Source organism: Saimiri boliviensis, chromosome 1 (assembly GCF_048565385.1).
Source record: "Saimiri boliviensis isolate mSaiBol1 chromosome 1, mSaiBol1.pri, whole genome shotgun sequence".
In the NCBI taxonomy this organism is placed as follows: Eukaryota; Metazoa; Chordata; class Mammalia; order Primates; family Cebidae; genus Saimiri; species Saimiri boliviensis.
In genome coordinates this window covers 233,996,393-234,013,999 of record NC_133449.1, presented here as the reverse complement: position 1 = coordinate 234,013,999, position 17,607 = coordinate 233,996,393, and the positions used below count along the sequence as shown (strand labels likewise).

The window sequence follows — 17,607 nt, the reverse complement described above, 5'->3', positions numbered from 1 at the left end:
ACACCTATCATATTCCACACAACAAACCCATCAAAGTAAAATTTCATTATAAATTCTAAGTATTCATTAGCAGAATGAAATTAAACTAAAATTATTGTATATTTTTCTATTGTGTGATCCCACAGGATTTAATATTTACAAAATGAATATTATTTGCTCTGCAAACAAAAGCATCACAGTACCTTATAATGTCCATTCATCACAGCATCATGTAGGGGAGTAATCTGGTACATTCCTTTGATATTTACATCTGCTCCACCTTTTAATAGTTCACTTGCTGTCTGATAAAATCCTCCTACACTTGCTTCATGAAGTGCTGTCCAACCTATCATACATAAAAGATATGGCATTTGTTTATATTTGGCATCTTAATAATGTTTTGTGCTTGCCCTTAAAAAACAACTCTGATTCTAAGTTGTTTCTTTAAAAATATTTTGATTATATGAGTCAAGACAGTATTACCTGAAAGCACACTGTATTATTTGGTAGGCTCAATAAATCTGAAGGACAAATCAAACTCCTAGCCCTCAACTCTGTTGTGCAAAACTATGAAAAGAAGCAAAATATCTGAAAGTAATCCTGATCTCTTCAAATAAATAAGCTGTGCAGGTGTCATTATCAACTAAAAGAGAATGCTGGCTACAGGCTACTTTTCTGCAGAGATGAGGGGAGAAATGCTTTATTTCTAGTTCAAGGTACTTCCATTAAAGTATCCAGCTGGCTGGACTATGTATTATTCAGTTCAAAAGTATATACTCATTTTTTCTCCTTCTTTACAAAAAGCTATTTATAGTAGTTTAACAAACCACAAACTGCTCCAAGAAAACCATTCATAGAGGCAAATATTCTTTTCTTTTCTTATCCAAAGACAGTGGTCTAGGTTGCAGAGATTTATTAAATTCCAATAAATCTTAAGACATGTAAGAAAACTTTAAAGTTGCATGTCAAAAGAGAATTTCACTAGCTCTTCTCAGAGCTTTCACAATAAAACAGGGTTTCCCAATCTCAGCTTATGTTTCTTGGCTGTTATGAGTACCACAGAATGTTTACCAGCATCCCTGCCTCAGTCCACCAGGTGATAGTAGAAACTCCCACCCCAGTTGTAACAACTAAACATGTTTCAAGAAACTGCCAAAAGTCCCCTGGGGGTGGGAGCAAAATCACTTCAGTTGAGAACCACTGTCATACAATGTTGTGGAAGGAGTTTCTCCTACAGTATTAATCAAAAAGTTTTGAGGAAGAAACGAAGAGACCTCAAAATTGTAAATATATAGTTATTAAAGTTTTTTCCCCTATAAATTTCCTTAAAATGAATATGGCTTGTTTAAAGCAAAAGTTATAACATTTATAATGTATGTAGATATAATACATATGATAGCTATAGCATAATGGATATAGAGAATAAATCGACTATATGTATTCAGTGTCCTCACATTTCATATAAACTATTATAATATTAACTCTAAGATGACTGTGAAACATTAGAGATGTATGCTTAACCTCTAGAGTAACTGTGAAAAAATAATGTAGAGACAAAGAAACAAAAACCAGATAAGCACACAGAAAACAACTAGTAAAATGGCACACCTAAATCCAACCATTTATGTTAGTGTAAATTGACTAAGAATGCTAATTTCCAATTAAAAGATAAGACTGGCAGAATGAATAAAAAAGCAAACTGTATGCTATTGACAAGAAACATACTTTATTTTTGTTGCAAGTTTTATGTTAAGGTGTACATGTGCAGATCTTTTAAACGGTAAGTTGTGTGTCACTGAGGTTTGGTGTACAAATGATCCCATCACCCAGGTAGTGTGCATAGTATCCAATAGGTATTTTTTCAACCCATGTCCCACTCCTTTCCTCCTCCCGTAAGTAGTCCCCAATGTCTACTGTTTCCATCTTAAGAAACATGCAAATGGAAAGGAAAAAAAAGGGTTACAATCCTAGTCTCTGATAAAACAGACTTTAAACCAACAAAGATCAAAAGAGAGAAAGAAGGGTATTACATAATAGTAAAGGGATCAATGCACAAGAAGAGCTAACTATCCTAAATATATATGCACCCAATACAGGAGCACCCAGATAAATTAAGCAAGTTCTTAATTACTTACAAAGAGACTTAGACTCCCATACAATAATAGTGGGAAACTTTAATACTCCACTGTCAGTATTAGACAGATCAATGAGACAGGAAATTTAAAAGGATATCTAGGACTTGAACTCAGATCTGGACCAAGTGAACCTAATAGACATCTACAGGACTCTTCACCCCAAATACACAGAATATAAAGACACATGCATACGTATGTTCATTGCAGCATTGTTCACAATAGCAAAGACTTGAAACCAATCCAAATGCCCATCAATGATAAACTGGTTAAGAAAATGTGGCACATATACACTGTGGAATACTATGCAGCCATCAAAAGGCATGAGTTCATGTCCTTTGCAGAGACATGGATAAAGCTGGAAACTATTATTCTCAGCAAACTGACCCAAGAACAGAAATCCAAACACTGCATGTTCTCACTCATAAGTGAGTGTTGAGCAATGAGAACATGGACACAGAGAGAGGAACATTACACACCGGGGCCTGTGGTGGGGTGGAGGGCTAGGGGAGGGACAGCAGGGGTGGGGAGATAGGGGAGGGATAGCATTAGGAGAAATATCTAATGTAGATGACGGGGTGATGGATGCAGCAAACCACCATGGCACATGTATACCTATATAACAAACCTGCACATTCTGCACATGCACCCCAGAACTTAAAGTATAATTAAAAAAAGAATAAAAGAAAAAACTCTCAATTTTAAACAAACTCATTCAGAAAATAGAAGAGAGAAGACTTCTTAATTTATGAGGCCTGCAAAACCCTCATACCAAAACCAAAGGCATTACAAAAATATTATAAACTGATCATTGTAAATCTATAAACATAGGTTTTAAAAACTCCTTAACAAAATATTAGCAAATCCTGATAAAAATGATCCAGACAAAAGTATTAATCTCCCCCCAAAAAAATTATAGACAAAAGAATTAGCCTACCCCCCAAATTATATGTCCATTTTACTCATGAAAATATATGCAAAAATCCTTACTTATAGCAAATTGAATCCAGCAATATATAAAAAGAATGATACATCATAACCAGATACAGTTTATTAAGAATGCAAGGTTGGTTTAACATTTGGAAAATCAATCAACCTAATCACCACAGCAGTGAAATAAGAGAGAAAAATTATATGGCCATATCAATAGATGTAGCAAAACTATATGAGAAAAGCTAGCAACTACTCTATCAAAAAAAAAAAAAAAAACTCTGCAAATTAAGAATAGACTCCTCAGTCTGCTCAAGAGCATCTATGAAAACCCATAGTTAAAATCACATTTAATGATAAAATATGCTGAAATGTTGAAAGAAGCAAAACTAATATACCATGGAAAACAGAACAGTAGTGGCACCTTGAGAGTGAAGAATGACTGGGAAGAGGCATGAGGGAACTTTCTGGGATAGTGTACTGTCAAAATTCATCAAATGGCACATTTAAAATTTATAGTTTACCACATGAAAATGTTGCCTCAGAAACACACACACACACACACACACACACAACTGAACTCTAGTTAATAATATTCATGCTAAGGTGTTCAGTGATAAAACACATTGATATCTACAATTTTTTTGAAATGTATCAAAATAAAGATGGATTGATGAATACGTATTCAATAAAATAACTATGTAGAATTTAGATATTAGGTATATGGATAAATAAATAGGCCATGTGAACTTTTTGAATATTTTTAAACTACGTATTTTTAAGATGTATATACAAAAACAATTTCTCCCAAATACTGTTTCTTAGAGAAGGTATAAATTCATTGCTGTTTAGGTTCTGAGACCTGTGAACTAGTGAAAATCTGCTTCTGTATACCAGTTGACGTGATTAGCTATCACAGGTCCCAGTTAGATGGGATGAAAAATTAAGCATCAGAAACTCAAAATCATTAACTTTGGAATGCAGATAATGATTTTCCTTCTAGGAAATTTCCTTTCCTTATCTAGATTTTGCTCAAACTACAGTAAAAGTTAGTTTCCTAAAGATGAAAATGGGCTGGGCACGGTGGCTCATGCTTGTAATCCCAGGACTTTGGAGGACAAGGAAGGCAGATCACCTGAGGTCAGGAGCTCAAGACCAGCCTGACCAATATGGTGAAACCTCATCTCTACTAAAGGCATACTAATTAGCCAGGTATCATGGCAGGCACCTGTAATCACAGCTACTTGGGAGGCTGAGGCAGGGTAATCTCTTGAACCTGGGAGAGGAAGACTGCAGTGAGCCGAGATGGCGATTGCATTCCAGCCTGGGTGACAAGAGTGAGACTCTATCTAAAAAAAAAAAAAAAAAAAAAAAAAAGACTAAAATATCTACTATAGAAATAAGAAAATGACCACAAACAAATATTTTTTTCCCTGAGCCCATAATGATAGGTAAATATAAAAGTAAACATATGGCTTCCAAGGAAAAGTCAGTATCCTATTTTAAAGTTACTGAAGAAAATTCCCAAAGAAAACAAGATACAAGTGTGAGTGATTCAAAGTCAATGATGGAGCAGGGGGAGGAGGTGCTTAAAAATGAATCCCCAATATCCCTGATGAACACAGGGGCAAAATCTTCAACAAAGTACCAGCAAACTGAATTCAACAGTATATTAAAAAGATTATTCACTATGCACTATGATCAAGTGGGATTCATCCCAAGGATACAAGAGTGATTTAATATGCACAAACCAATAAATGTGATATATCACATTAACAGAAAGACAAAAACCATATGATCATTTCAAAAGATGCAGAAAAAGCATTTGACAGAATTCAACATCACTTCATGATAAAAATTCTCAACAAATTAGGTACAGAAGGTATGTACATCAACACAATAAAAATCCCATATATGGGCTTTATTTTTACCCACAGCTAACTTCATATGAAGCAGGGAAAAGTTGCAAGTTTTTCCTTTAAGATCTGGAAAAAGACAAGAATGGCCACTTTCACCACTCCTAGTCAGCACTGTACTGGAAGTCCTAGCAAGAGCAATTAGGCAAAAGAAAAAAATAAAAGGTGTCCAAATGGGAAAGGAGGAAGTCAAATTGTCCCTGTTTGTAAATGACATGGTCTTATATATAGGAAAGTCTAAAGACTTTCCTAAAAAACTTCAAGATCTAATAAAGTCAATAAAGTTGCAGAATACAAAATCAACATACAGAAATCAGCGTGGTTTCTAATGCTAAATAGTGAACTATCCAAAAAAGAAAGCAAAAAAAAAAAAAAAAATCCTACTTGTTATAGCTACCAAAATAAATAAACAAATAAAATACCTAGGAATAAATTTAACCAAGGAGGTGAAAGATCTCTACACTGAAAACTATAAAACACAGATGAAACAGATTGAAGAGAACACATATAAATGTCAGTGTATTCCATGTTCATGGACTGGAATAATTAATTCTGTCACAGTAATTTCCAGGTTCAATATGATCTATAGATTCAATGCAATCTCTATCAAAATGCCAATGACATTTGTCATGGGAGTAAAAAACAAAACCCTAAAATTTGTATAGAACCACAAAAGACCCCCAAACAGCCAAAGCAAAATTGAGCAAAAAATTTAAAAAAAAACAAAGCTGGAGGAATCATATTACCTTACTTCAAAATACACTACAAAGCTCTATTAATAAAGAGAGCATCATATTAACATAAAAATAGACACATAGACTAATATAAAGAATTCAAAGCCCAGACATAAATCTACACATCTACAGCCAACTGCTTTTCAACGAAGGTGTCAAAAATACACACTGGGGAAAAGACAAATCTCTTCAATGAATGGCGCTGGAAAAATTGGATATCCACATGCAGAATAAAACTGTATCCTTATTTTCAACATAAACAAAATTCAACTCAAAGTGAACTGAAACAAACAAATAATTCCATTTTAAAATGAGCAAAAGACTAACAGGTATATGAAAAAAATGCTCAACATTGTTGACTACCAGGGAAAGGCAAATCAAAACCACAATGAGATATCACATCATTCCAGTCAGAATGGCTATTAATAAAAAGACAAAAGATAAGTATTGATGAGGATGTGGAGAAAAGAGAACCTTTACGCACTTTTGGTGGGAATGTAAATAAGTACAGGCATTATGAAAAACAATATGGAGAGTTCTCAAAAAATTAAAAACAGAACTACCATAACCAGCAATCCTACTACTGGGTATATATCTAAAGAAAATGAAATCAATATGTCAAAGAGATATCTGCATTCCCATGCTCACTGTAGCACTATTCACAACAGCCAAGATATGGACCCCACCTAAGTGTCCATCAACAGAAGAATGGATAAAGCAAATGTGGTATATGTATACAATGGAATATTATTCAGCCATAAATTATAAATAAAATAATAAAATTATTTCATTTGCAACAACATGGAAAAACTTGGGGAACAGCATGTTAAGTGAAATAAGCCAGACACAGAAAGATATATACTGCGTGTCCTTACTTATATGCAGAATCTAAAAAGTTGATTCTAAGAAACAGTGAACAAAATAGTGGTTACTACAGACTGCAGAGAGTAGGATAGGAGGGGGAAAATCAGGAAGAGACAGTCAATGGATACAAAGTTGCAATTAGAAATGAAGAATAAGTGCTGGTGTCCTATTGTACAGTTGGTTGACTAGAGTTAGCAAAGAGGCATTGTATTGCATGTCTCAAAATAGAAGAGGGGATTTTTTCATGTTCCTACCATAAAGAAACGATACATGTTTAAGATATTGAATATTCTAATTACTCTGCTTTGATCATTACACAATGTATACATGTATTAAAAAATCACAGTTTCCCATAAATATGTATAATTATTATTACATGTAATAATTAGTTATTATAGTTATATACATTATCATATACATTATATATAGTTATTATATACATTATATATACATTATTATGTATATAACTATATAATACATTATGTATATAACTATTATGTATATATAATTATATAATATAATCATTATGTATATATATTATATATACATTATTATGTATATAACATATTATACATATATTATGTATATAATACATTATATAATAATATATATAAGATTTAAGATTGCAATAACATTTGTTACATGCTCTAATGTAGCCATTGTTAACACTCACAGAAGTATAAAGTGCACTCTTTTCTATATTACATAGTCCTAAACAATTTTGTCTTTCATGTTTTAAGTTATATAAAGTATATAATATACATTATTATATAATTATATACATAATTATGGATTATATACATTATTATAGTTATTATATACATTATATATAGTTATTATATACATTATTATGTATCCATTAAACATAATAATGGATCCATTAAAAGTAAAAAATAGAGACTGCTGGGAAGGTGGCAAACTAAGAACAGCTCAGGATTTCAGTTCCCAGTGAAAGTGCAGAGGGACTGCAGGAAAGATCAAACGGCACCTGGGCAGAGCCCACAGCAGCTCAACAGAGCCTCTGCAGGCAGACAGTGACTAGACAGCCTGCTAGCAGGGCAGGGCAGCCCTGAAAGAAAAAACAAAAAGGGCAGCAGCACAACAGAAACTCATAAAGCCCTAACTCCCCAGGACAGAGCACCTGGGAACAAAAAGCTGTTTATGAGTTCAGCTGCAGCAGACCTAAACGTACCTTCCCAGCAGCTCTGAATGAACAACAAAGCTCACAGCTCAGGACTTGAGCCCCAGTAAAAGACAGACTGTCTCCTCAAGCAGCTCCCTGACCCCCACAGATCCAAAGAGTCACCTCATAAAGGAGAGAACAGACTGACATTTGGCGAGCATCTTTCTGGGACAAAGATAGCAGAAGAGGAAACTGGTAACAACTCTTACTGTTCTGCTGCTGCTGCAGGTGATCCCCAGGCAAGCAGGGCCTGGAGTGGACCTCAGCAGTCCTACAGCAGAGGGGCTAGACTGTAAGAAGGAAAGCTTAAAAAAAAAAGAAGTAACTTCAGCATCCCCAAACTGGAAGCTCACTCAGAGACCCAATCTGAAAGACAGTAACTACGAAGACAACAGGTGGATAAACCCATAAAGATGGGAGGAAACCAGCGCAAAAAGGATGAAAACTCCCGAAACCAGAACACCCCTCCTCCTAAAAGGGATCACAACTCCTCACCAGCAAGGGAACAAGATCGGACACAGAAGGAGTGTGATGAAATGACAGAATCAGACTTCAGAAGGTGGGTAGTAAGAAACTACAGTAAGCTAAAAGAACATGTTCTAACACAATGCAAAGAAACTAGGAACCTTGAAAAAGACTGGATGAAGTGCTAACAAGAATGGACAACATAGAGAGGAATATAAGTGAATTGATGGAGCTAAAAAACACAACACGAGAACTTCGCAAAGCATGCACAAGTTTCAACAGCCGAATTGACCAAGCAGAAGAAAGGATATCAGAGGTCAAAGATCAATTCAATGAAATAAAATGAGAAGGCAAGAATAGAGAAAAAAGAGCAAAAAGGAATGAACAAAATCTTCAAGAAATGTGGGACTATGTGAAAAAACCTAATCTACGTTTGATAGGTGTACCTGAATGTGAGGAAGAGAATGAATCCAAGCTGGAAAATACTCTTCAGGATATTATCCAGGAAAACTTCCCCAACCCAGCAAGGCAGGCCAATATTCAAGTCCAGGAAATACAGAGAACACCACAAAGATATTCCTCAAGAAGACAAACCCCAAGGCACATAATCGTCAGATTCACCAGGGTTGAAATGAAAGAGAAAATGCTAAGGGCAGCCAGAGAGAAAGGTCGGGTTACCCACAAAGGGAAGTCCATTAGACTCACAGCAGATCTCTCAGCAGAAACCCTACAAGCCAGAAGAGAGTGGGGGCCAATATTCAACATCCTTAAAGAAAAGAACTTTCAACCTAGAATCTCCTATCCAGCCAAACTAAGCTTCATAAGTGAAGGGAAAATAAAATCCTTGGCAAACAAGCAAGTACTCAGAGATTTCATCACAACCAGACCTGCTCTACAAGAACTCCTGAAAGAGGCTCTACATATATAAAGGAACAACCAGTACCAGCCACTCCAAAAACATACCAAATGGTAAAAAGCATCAACACAATCAAGAATTTGTATGAACTAACCAAGAAAACAGCCAGCTAGCATCAAAATGGCAGTATCAAATTCACACATAACAATACTATCCCTAAATGTCAATGGACTAAATGCCCCAATCAAAAGACACAGACTGGCAAAATTGGATAAAAAGCCAAAACCCATCAGTGTGCTGTACCCAGGAAACCCATCTTACATGCAAGGATAAACAAAGGCTCAAAATAAAGGGATGGAGGAAGATCTAACAAGCAAATGGAGAGAAAAAAAAAAAAAAAAAAAAAAAAAAAAAAAGCAGGAGTTGCAATTCTTATCTCTGATAAAATAGACTTTAAAGCAACAAAGATCAAAAGAGACAAAGAAGGACATTACATAATGGTAAAAGGATCACTGCAACAAGAAGAGCTAACGATCCTAAATATATACCCACCCAATACAGGAGCACCCAGATACATAAGGAAAGTTCTTAATGACTTACTAAGAGACTTAGACTCCCACACAATAACAGTGGGAGAATTTAACACCCCATTGTCAATATTAGACAAATCAACAGGACAGAAAATTAACAAGGATATCCAGGACCTGAACTCAGACCTGGAACAAGCAAACCTAATAGACATTTACAGAACTCTCCACCACAAATCCACAGAATATACATTCTTCTCAGCACCACATCATATCTACTCTAAAACTGACCACATAATCGGCAATAAATCACTCCTCAGCAAATAGAAAAGAATGGAAATCATAACAAACAGTCTCTCAGACCACAGTGCAATCGAGTTAGAACTCAGAATGCGGAAACTAACTCAGAACCGCACAGCTTCATGGAAACTGAACAACTTGCTCTCGAATGTTGACTGGATAAACAATGAAATGAAGGCAGAAATAAAGATGTTCTTTGAAACCAATGAGACCGAAGACACAACATACCAGAATCTCTGGGACACATTTAAAGCAGTCTCTAGAGGAAAATATACAGCAATAAGTGCCCACATGAGAAGCAAGGAGAGATCTAAAATTGAAACCCTAGAATCAAAATTGAAAGAGCTAGAGGAGCAAGATCAAAAAAACTCAAAGCCTAGCAGAAGACAAGAAATAACTAAGATCAGAGTAGAACTGAAGGAGATAGCGACACAAAAAACCCTTCAAAAAAATCAGTAAATCCAGGAGCTGGTTTTTTGAAAAGATCAACAAAATGACAACCCACTAGCCAGATTAATAAAAAAGAAAAGAGAGAATAACCAAATTTATGCAATAAAAAACAATAAGGGGATATCACCACAGATTCCACAGAAATTCAAACCATCATCAGAGATTATTACAAACAACTTTATGCACATAAACTAGTAAACCTGGAAGAAATGGATAAATTCCTGGATACCTGCATCCTCCCAAGCCTAAACCAGGAAGAAGTCGAAACCCTGAATAGACCAATAACAAGGTCTGAAGTTGAGGCAGCAATTAAGAGCCTACCACCCAAAAAAAAGCCCAGGTCCAGATGGGTACACAGCCGAATTCTACCAGACATACAAAGAGGAGCTGGTACCATTCCTTCTAAAACTATTCCAAATAATCCAAAAAGAGGGAACCCTTTCCAAATCATTTTATGAGACAAACATCATCCTGATACCAAAACCCGGCAGAGATTCAGCAAGAAAAGAAAACTTCAGGCCAATATCCATGATGAACATAGATGCAAAAATATTCAATATAATACTGGCAAGCCGATTGCAGCAGCACATCAAAAAACATATCCACCATGATCAAGTAGGATTCATCCCAGGGATGCAAGGCTGGTTCGACATACGCAAGTCTATAAACGTAATTCACTACATAAACAGAACCAAAGACAAAAACCACATGATTATCTCAATTGATGCAGAGAAGGCCGCTGACAAAATTCAACAGCCCTTTATGCTAAAAACCCTCAATAAACTAGGTATTCATGGAACGTATCTCAAAATAATAAAAGCTATTTATGACAAACCAACAGCCAATATCATACTGAATGGGCAAAAACTGGAAGCATTCCCTTTGAAATCTGGAACTAGACAAGGATGCCCTCTCTCACCACTACTATTCAATATAGTACTGGAAGTTATAGCCAGAGCAATCAGACAAGAAAAAGAAATAAAGGGTATCCAAATAGGAAAGGAGGAAATCAAATTGTCTCTATTTGCAGACAACATGATTGTATACCTAGAAGACCCCATCGTCTCAGCCCCAAAACTCCTGAAACTGATAAGCAACTTCAGCAAAGTCTCAGCATACAAAATCAACATGCAAAAATCACAAGCATTCCTATACACCAGTAACAGACTTAAAGAGAGCCAAATCAAGAACGAACTGCCATTCACAATTGCTACAAAGAGAATAAAATACCTGGGAATACAACTAACAAGGAACGTAAAGGACCTTTTCAAGGAGAACTACAAGCCACTGCTCAACGAAATAAGAGAGGACACAAACAGATGGAGAAACATTACATGTTCATGACTAGGAAGAATCAATATCGTGAAAATGGCCATACTGTCTGAAGTAATTTACAGATTCAATGCTATTCCCATCAAGCTACCAATGACCTTCTTGACAAAACTGGAAAAAAACACCTTAAACTTCATATGGAACCAAAAGAGAGCCCGCAAAGCCAAGTCAATTATAAGCAAAAAGAACAAAGCAGGAGGCATCAAACTACCAGACTTCAAACTATACTACAAGGGTATAGTAATCAAAACAGCATGGTACTGGAACCAAAACAGAGATCTAGACCAATGGAACAGAACAGAGGCCTCGGAGCAAACACAACATATCTACAACCATCCGATTTTTGACAAACCTGACAAAAACAACCAATGGGGAAAGTATTTCCTGTTTAATAAATGGTGTTGGAAAAACTGGCTAGCCATGTGCAGAAAGCAGAAACAGGACAGCTTCCTGACACCTTACATTAAAATTAAGTCCAGATGGATTAAAGACTTAAACATAAGACCTAACCTCATAAAAACTCTAGAAGAAAATCTAGGCAAAACCATTCAGGACATAGGTGTAGGCAAGGACTTCATGACCAAAATACCAAAAGCATTGGCAACAAAAGCCAAAATAGACAAATGGGACCTAATCAAACTCCACAGCTTCTGCACAGCAAAAGAAACAGTCATTAGAGTGAAACGGCAACCAACAGAATTGGAAAAAATTTTTGCAGTCTACCCATCTGACAAGGGGCTGATACCCAGAATTTACAAAGAACTAAAACAGATCTACAAGAAAAAAACAAACAAGCCCATTCAAAAGTGGGCGAAGGATATGAACAGACACTTTACAAAAGAAGACATACAGGAGGCCAACAAACATGAAAAAATGCTCATCATCACCGGTCATTAGAAAAATGCAAATCAAAACTACATTGAGATACCATCTCACGCCAGTTCGAATGGCGATCATTAAAAAATCTGGAAACAACAGATGCTGGAGAGGATGTAGAGAAATAGGAACACTTTTACACTGTTGGTGGGAGTGTAAATTAGTTAAACCATTGTGGAAGACAGTGTGGCGATTCCTTAAGGACCTAGAAATAGAAATTCCATTTGAGGAGAGAGATCCAAGATGGCTGATCACTAGCAGCTCGGGACTGTAGCTCCCACTGAAAACGCAAAGAACGAGAGGACGCCACACCTTCACATGAATTCTCGTTGCTCACGCACCAGGAGATTCCCAGCGGAGGAGCCCCACGGGTCGCCAGCACGACTCTTGTGACCGGCGAGGAGGTTTTGCCGGTGCCTTGGAGCGTCGGTTCTTGGTGCAGAGTCAGAAAGGCACGATTCATCTTAACGCCACTGATTTGGTCGGCGCAGTGGGTTGCTCAGATTTCGGCGCTGAGAATCAATAAGTTGGACGTCCACTCAGAAACCCAATTACAAAGACGGTAATTATAAAGACCACAGATGGATAAATCTACAACGAAGGGAAGAAAACAGCCAAAAAAGGCTGAGAATACCCAAGATCAGAACGCCTCTCCCTCACCAGGGGATCCCAGTTCCTCCTCAGCGACAAAACAAGGCTTGATGCAGAACGAGTGTGTTCCAATTACAGAAGCAGGCTTCAAAACGTGGATAATAAGAAACTCCTGTGAATTAAAAGAACTTATGCTAACACAATCTAAAGAAACTAAGAACTTTGAAAAAAGGTTTGACGAAATATCAACAAGAATACAAAATTTAGAGAGGAAAATAAGTGAATTGATGGAACTGAAAAACACAATACGAGAACTACGTGAAGTATGCACAAGTTTTAACAGCCGAATTGATCAAGCAGAAGAAAGGATATCAGAGGTCGAAGACCAACTCAATGAAATAAAACAAGAAGACAAGATTAGAGAAAAAAGGATAAAAAGGAATGAGCAAAGTCTCCAAGAAATATGGGACTATGTGAAAAGACCTAATCTATGCTTGATAGGTGTACCTGAATGTGACGAAGAGAATGAATCCAAGCTGGAAAATATGCTTTAGGATATTATTCAGGAAAATTTTCCCAACTTAGTAAGGCAGGATAATATTCAGCTCCAGGTAATACAGAGAACACCACAAAGATATTCCTCAAGAAGAGCAACTCCAAGGCACATAATCGTCAGATTCACCAGGGTTGAAATGAAGGAGAAAATACTAAGGGCAGCCAGAGAGAAAGGTCAGGTTACCCATAAAGGGAAGCCTATCAGACTCACAGCAGATCTCTCAGCAGAAACCCTACAAGCCAGAAGAGAGTGGGGACCAATATTCAACATCCTTAAAGAAAAGAACTTTCAACCAAGAATTTTACATCCAGCCAAACTAAGCTTCATAAGTGAAGGAAAAATAAAGTTTTTTGTGAACAAGCAAGCACTCAGAGAATTCATTACCACCAGGCCTGCTTTACAAGAGCTTCTGAAATAACCACTACACATAGAAAGGAACAAACAGTATCAGCCTTTCTAAAAAATACCAAAAAGTAAAAAACATCAACATAATGAAGAATTTACATCAACTAATGGGCAAAATAGCCAGCTAATATTAAATGACAGTATTAAACTCACATATATCATTATCAATTCTAAATTTAAATTGACTAAATTCCTCAATTCAAAGACAGGCAATTTGGACAAAAAACTAAAACTGTATGCTGCATCCAGACCCATCTCACATTTAAGGATACACAAAGACTCAAAACAAAGGATGGAGAGAGACTTACCAATCAACCAGAGAGCAAAAATAAATAAATAAAAAGCAGAAGTTACAATTTTTGCCTCTGATAAAATAGTATTTAAAGCAACAAAGATCAAAAGAAGCAAAGAAGGACATTATATAATGATAAAAGAATTAATGCAACAAGAAGAAGAGTTAAAGGTCCTAAATATACACACACCCAATACAGGAATACCCAGACATACAAGACTTATAAAGAGACTTAGACTCCCACACAATAATAGTGGGAGACTTCAACATTAATATTAGACAGATCAATGAGACAGAAAATTAATAACGATATCCAGGACTTGAACTCAGATCTGGAACAAGTAAACGTAATTAACATTTATAGAACTCTCCACTTTACACAAAATATACACTTATCAGTACCACATCATATCAACTTAGAAGTTTAAATGAAATGTTGGTTGGCTCCTTGTTTGTTACTCTCTTCCCTCATTTTCTTTCATGTCTCCATTATCAAGGACAATTATAGGCATACCCATATTTAGACTGCATTCTAGCCCGGGCAGCAAAGCAATACCCCCATTCTCTCTCCCTCTTCCTCTTTCTCTTTCTTCCTCTTCTTTATTCTTTTTCTTATTATTCTTTTTCTCAAAAAAAAAAAAAAAAGAAATTCCATTTGACCCAGCAATCCCATTACTGGCTATATATCCAAAGGATTATAAATCATTCTACTGTAAGGACACATGCACACGAATGTTCATAGCAGCACTGTTTACAATAGCAAAGACCTGGAACCAACCGAAATGCCCATCGATAGTAGACTGGACAGGGAAAATGTGGTACATATACACTATGGAATATTAGGCAGCCATCAAAAACGATGAGTTCATGTCCTTTGTAGGGACACGGATGAACCTGGAAATCATCATTCTCAGCAAACTGACACAAGAGCAGAAAATTAAACAGCGCATATTCTCACTCCTAGGCAAGTATTGAACAATTAGAATACATGGACACAGGGAGGGGAGCACTATACACTGGGGTCTGTTGGGGGGAAATGGGGGAAGGACAGGCAGGTGGGGAGGTGGGGAGAGATAGCATGGGTAGAAATGTCAGATATAGGTGAAGGAGGAAGGCAGCAAATCACACTGCCATGTGTGTACCTATGCAACAATCTTGCATGTTCTTCACATGTACCCCTATGTTAAAACATAAAATGCAATAAAAAAAAATAAAAAAATAAATAGTGCCCAATTCCAGGAAAAAAATGAATGCTACCTGAAATGAGACTTAAGCAAGGATGACCCAGTAAGGAAGAATTAACAGTTTCGTGGTTGAAAGAAGTTCCTAGTGTCAATAAAACCAGAAGGAGCTTTATTCTGCAGAGAACGCCACTGCAGACCACAGAAATCACTACAGATTACAGAAAGAATGAAATGTAACAAAGAATTTTCCTTCCCCCAAGGATCATGCCTTTTGTATTGTAAAACCACCCCTCCAAAATAAAGATGGAACACGTTTTACAACAGATCTTTTATTACCTCCCAAATCTGCAGATTGGGAGAGCCCCAAGAAAACTTTTTTTAAAAAAGAAATTAACTATCTTAGAGGAAATCTCTTTTAAAATTGAATATAATCATAAATTTTCTTTAAAGAGAACATAATTTAAAGCATTTTTAAAAAAGATTTAAGATTAAAATTTGTTATATGCTCTAATGTAGCCATTGTTAACACTCACAGAAGTATAAAGTGCACTCCTTTCTACATTACACAGTCCTAAACAATTTTGTCTTTCATGTTTTAAGTTATCTATTTCTTGCTTTGTTATTGACTTAAACTTCAGGCGATTATTAATACGGTGGCCTGGGCCAACTTTTCTTTTCAGTTCTAATGTGTTACAGGTATAGGAATCAGATAGAATTCTGCATAAAATAAAGCTCAAGGCATTGATTTCAGAGGGTTTAGGCAAAAAATTTTAAATGTGATCTATTTTGAGTATTCAGAGTCTTTTTTAGCCTACTTCATGGCTGTCACCTTTGTTTTTGGATAATGAATTACTGCTCTTTCTGAGCTCCCTGCATTGGTTTTTTAATCAAAGACAAAAATATCATAAAACGTAAATGGGGACTTATAAAATTCAAAATATTATATATAAAAGACGATTGGTCCATTATGACATTTTGTTCATTTTTCACAGGGCAGTGGGCCTATTTGTTTTAGTGTACCACAAAATAAGTATACTTAAATTCTTACTATTAGAGATTAATTTTTTTGTTTTCACAGCATCCAGTACATAGAAGGCATACTTGTAAACACTCACTACATTGAACTGACATGTTAGAGGTCATACAGCTCTTGCCAGTCCTTGACCTTTACTGAGAGAGAGAGAGAGAGAGAGAGAGAGAGAGAGAGAGAGAGTGTGTATGTGTGTGTGTGTGTGTTTGGGAGGTGAAATGATGGTTGTATTTTAAACAAACATTGCAGGTGATTCTGTTGAAAATGGAAACATTGTGGAAACACTGCCCTCTGTAATTCTGTGGGATGTGGTAGCCAGAAATAAAGATAGAGCTAAGCTGCAAAGTAAGGGAAAAGTAGAGAACAAGAGAGTTCAAAATGCATGGAAAATATGATAAAGAATTCATGAAGGTCACAGAAGTGCATGGGACAATGATGAAAAGGTATATATTAACTGGCCGAAGACAAGAAGGAAACAGCCACTGAGAATGTTAACACTGATGCAGGAAAAAAAAAAAAAGGTTAATAAAAAGAAATATGTTATGGATGCTTGGGAAATCCATAAAGTCAAAATTAGCTACATGTAGGGCTACTCTTTAACTCAATGGGCAGGACAAAGAATACCAACAGAAAGAACCACATACCTCTTGCAATCAAGAGAATAAGTGCTATAGCTAGCAAATAAGGATTTAAGCTATGACCTGGGTATGACATTTAAAATAATATCCTGTTAAAATCATGATTACAGGGTAAACCCAGGCCTTGCTGAGGTAAAGTACTGAGAGTGCACTTGTAACTACCTGCTTATCCATGGATTTTACTGTACCATCTCTGTGCACTATAAGACTCTGCACTGTTTCTAAACTGAGCAAGTTTAGAAACAATAGGAAAAGTATGGACACCCAAAGGCACCATCCAGGCTCTCCCGGTATTGTTCAGTGTATTAAAGTACTTAAGTACCTTTAAGGAATCACTCCTCTCCAGGAGAACATGTCACATTCTACC

General features: G+C 36.2%; 1 protein-coding gene across 1 annotated transcript in view; it reads right to left on the bottom strand.

The window, feature by feature from the left end:
• ANKRD31 (ankyrin repeat domain 31) overlaps window positions 1–17,607 on the bottom strand; it is a 188,008-nt gene that overhangs the window by 120,196 nt on the left and 50,205 nt on the right. Inside the window, exon 11 of the mRNA XM_074384703.1 lies at window positions 183–325. Within this exon, the coding sequence (XP_074240804.1) occupies window positions 183–325 (143 nt within the window). The remainder of the gene's footprint in view (window positions 1–182; window positions 326–17,607) is intronic.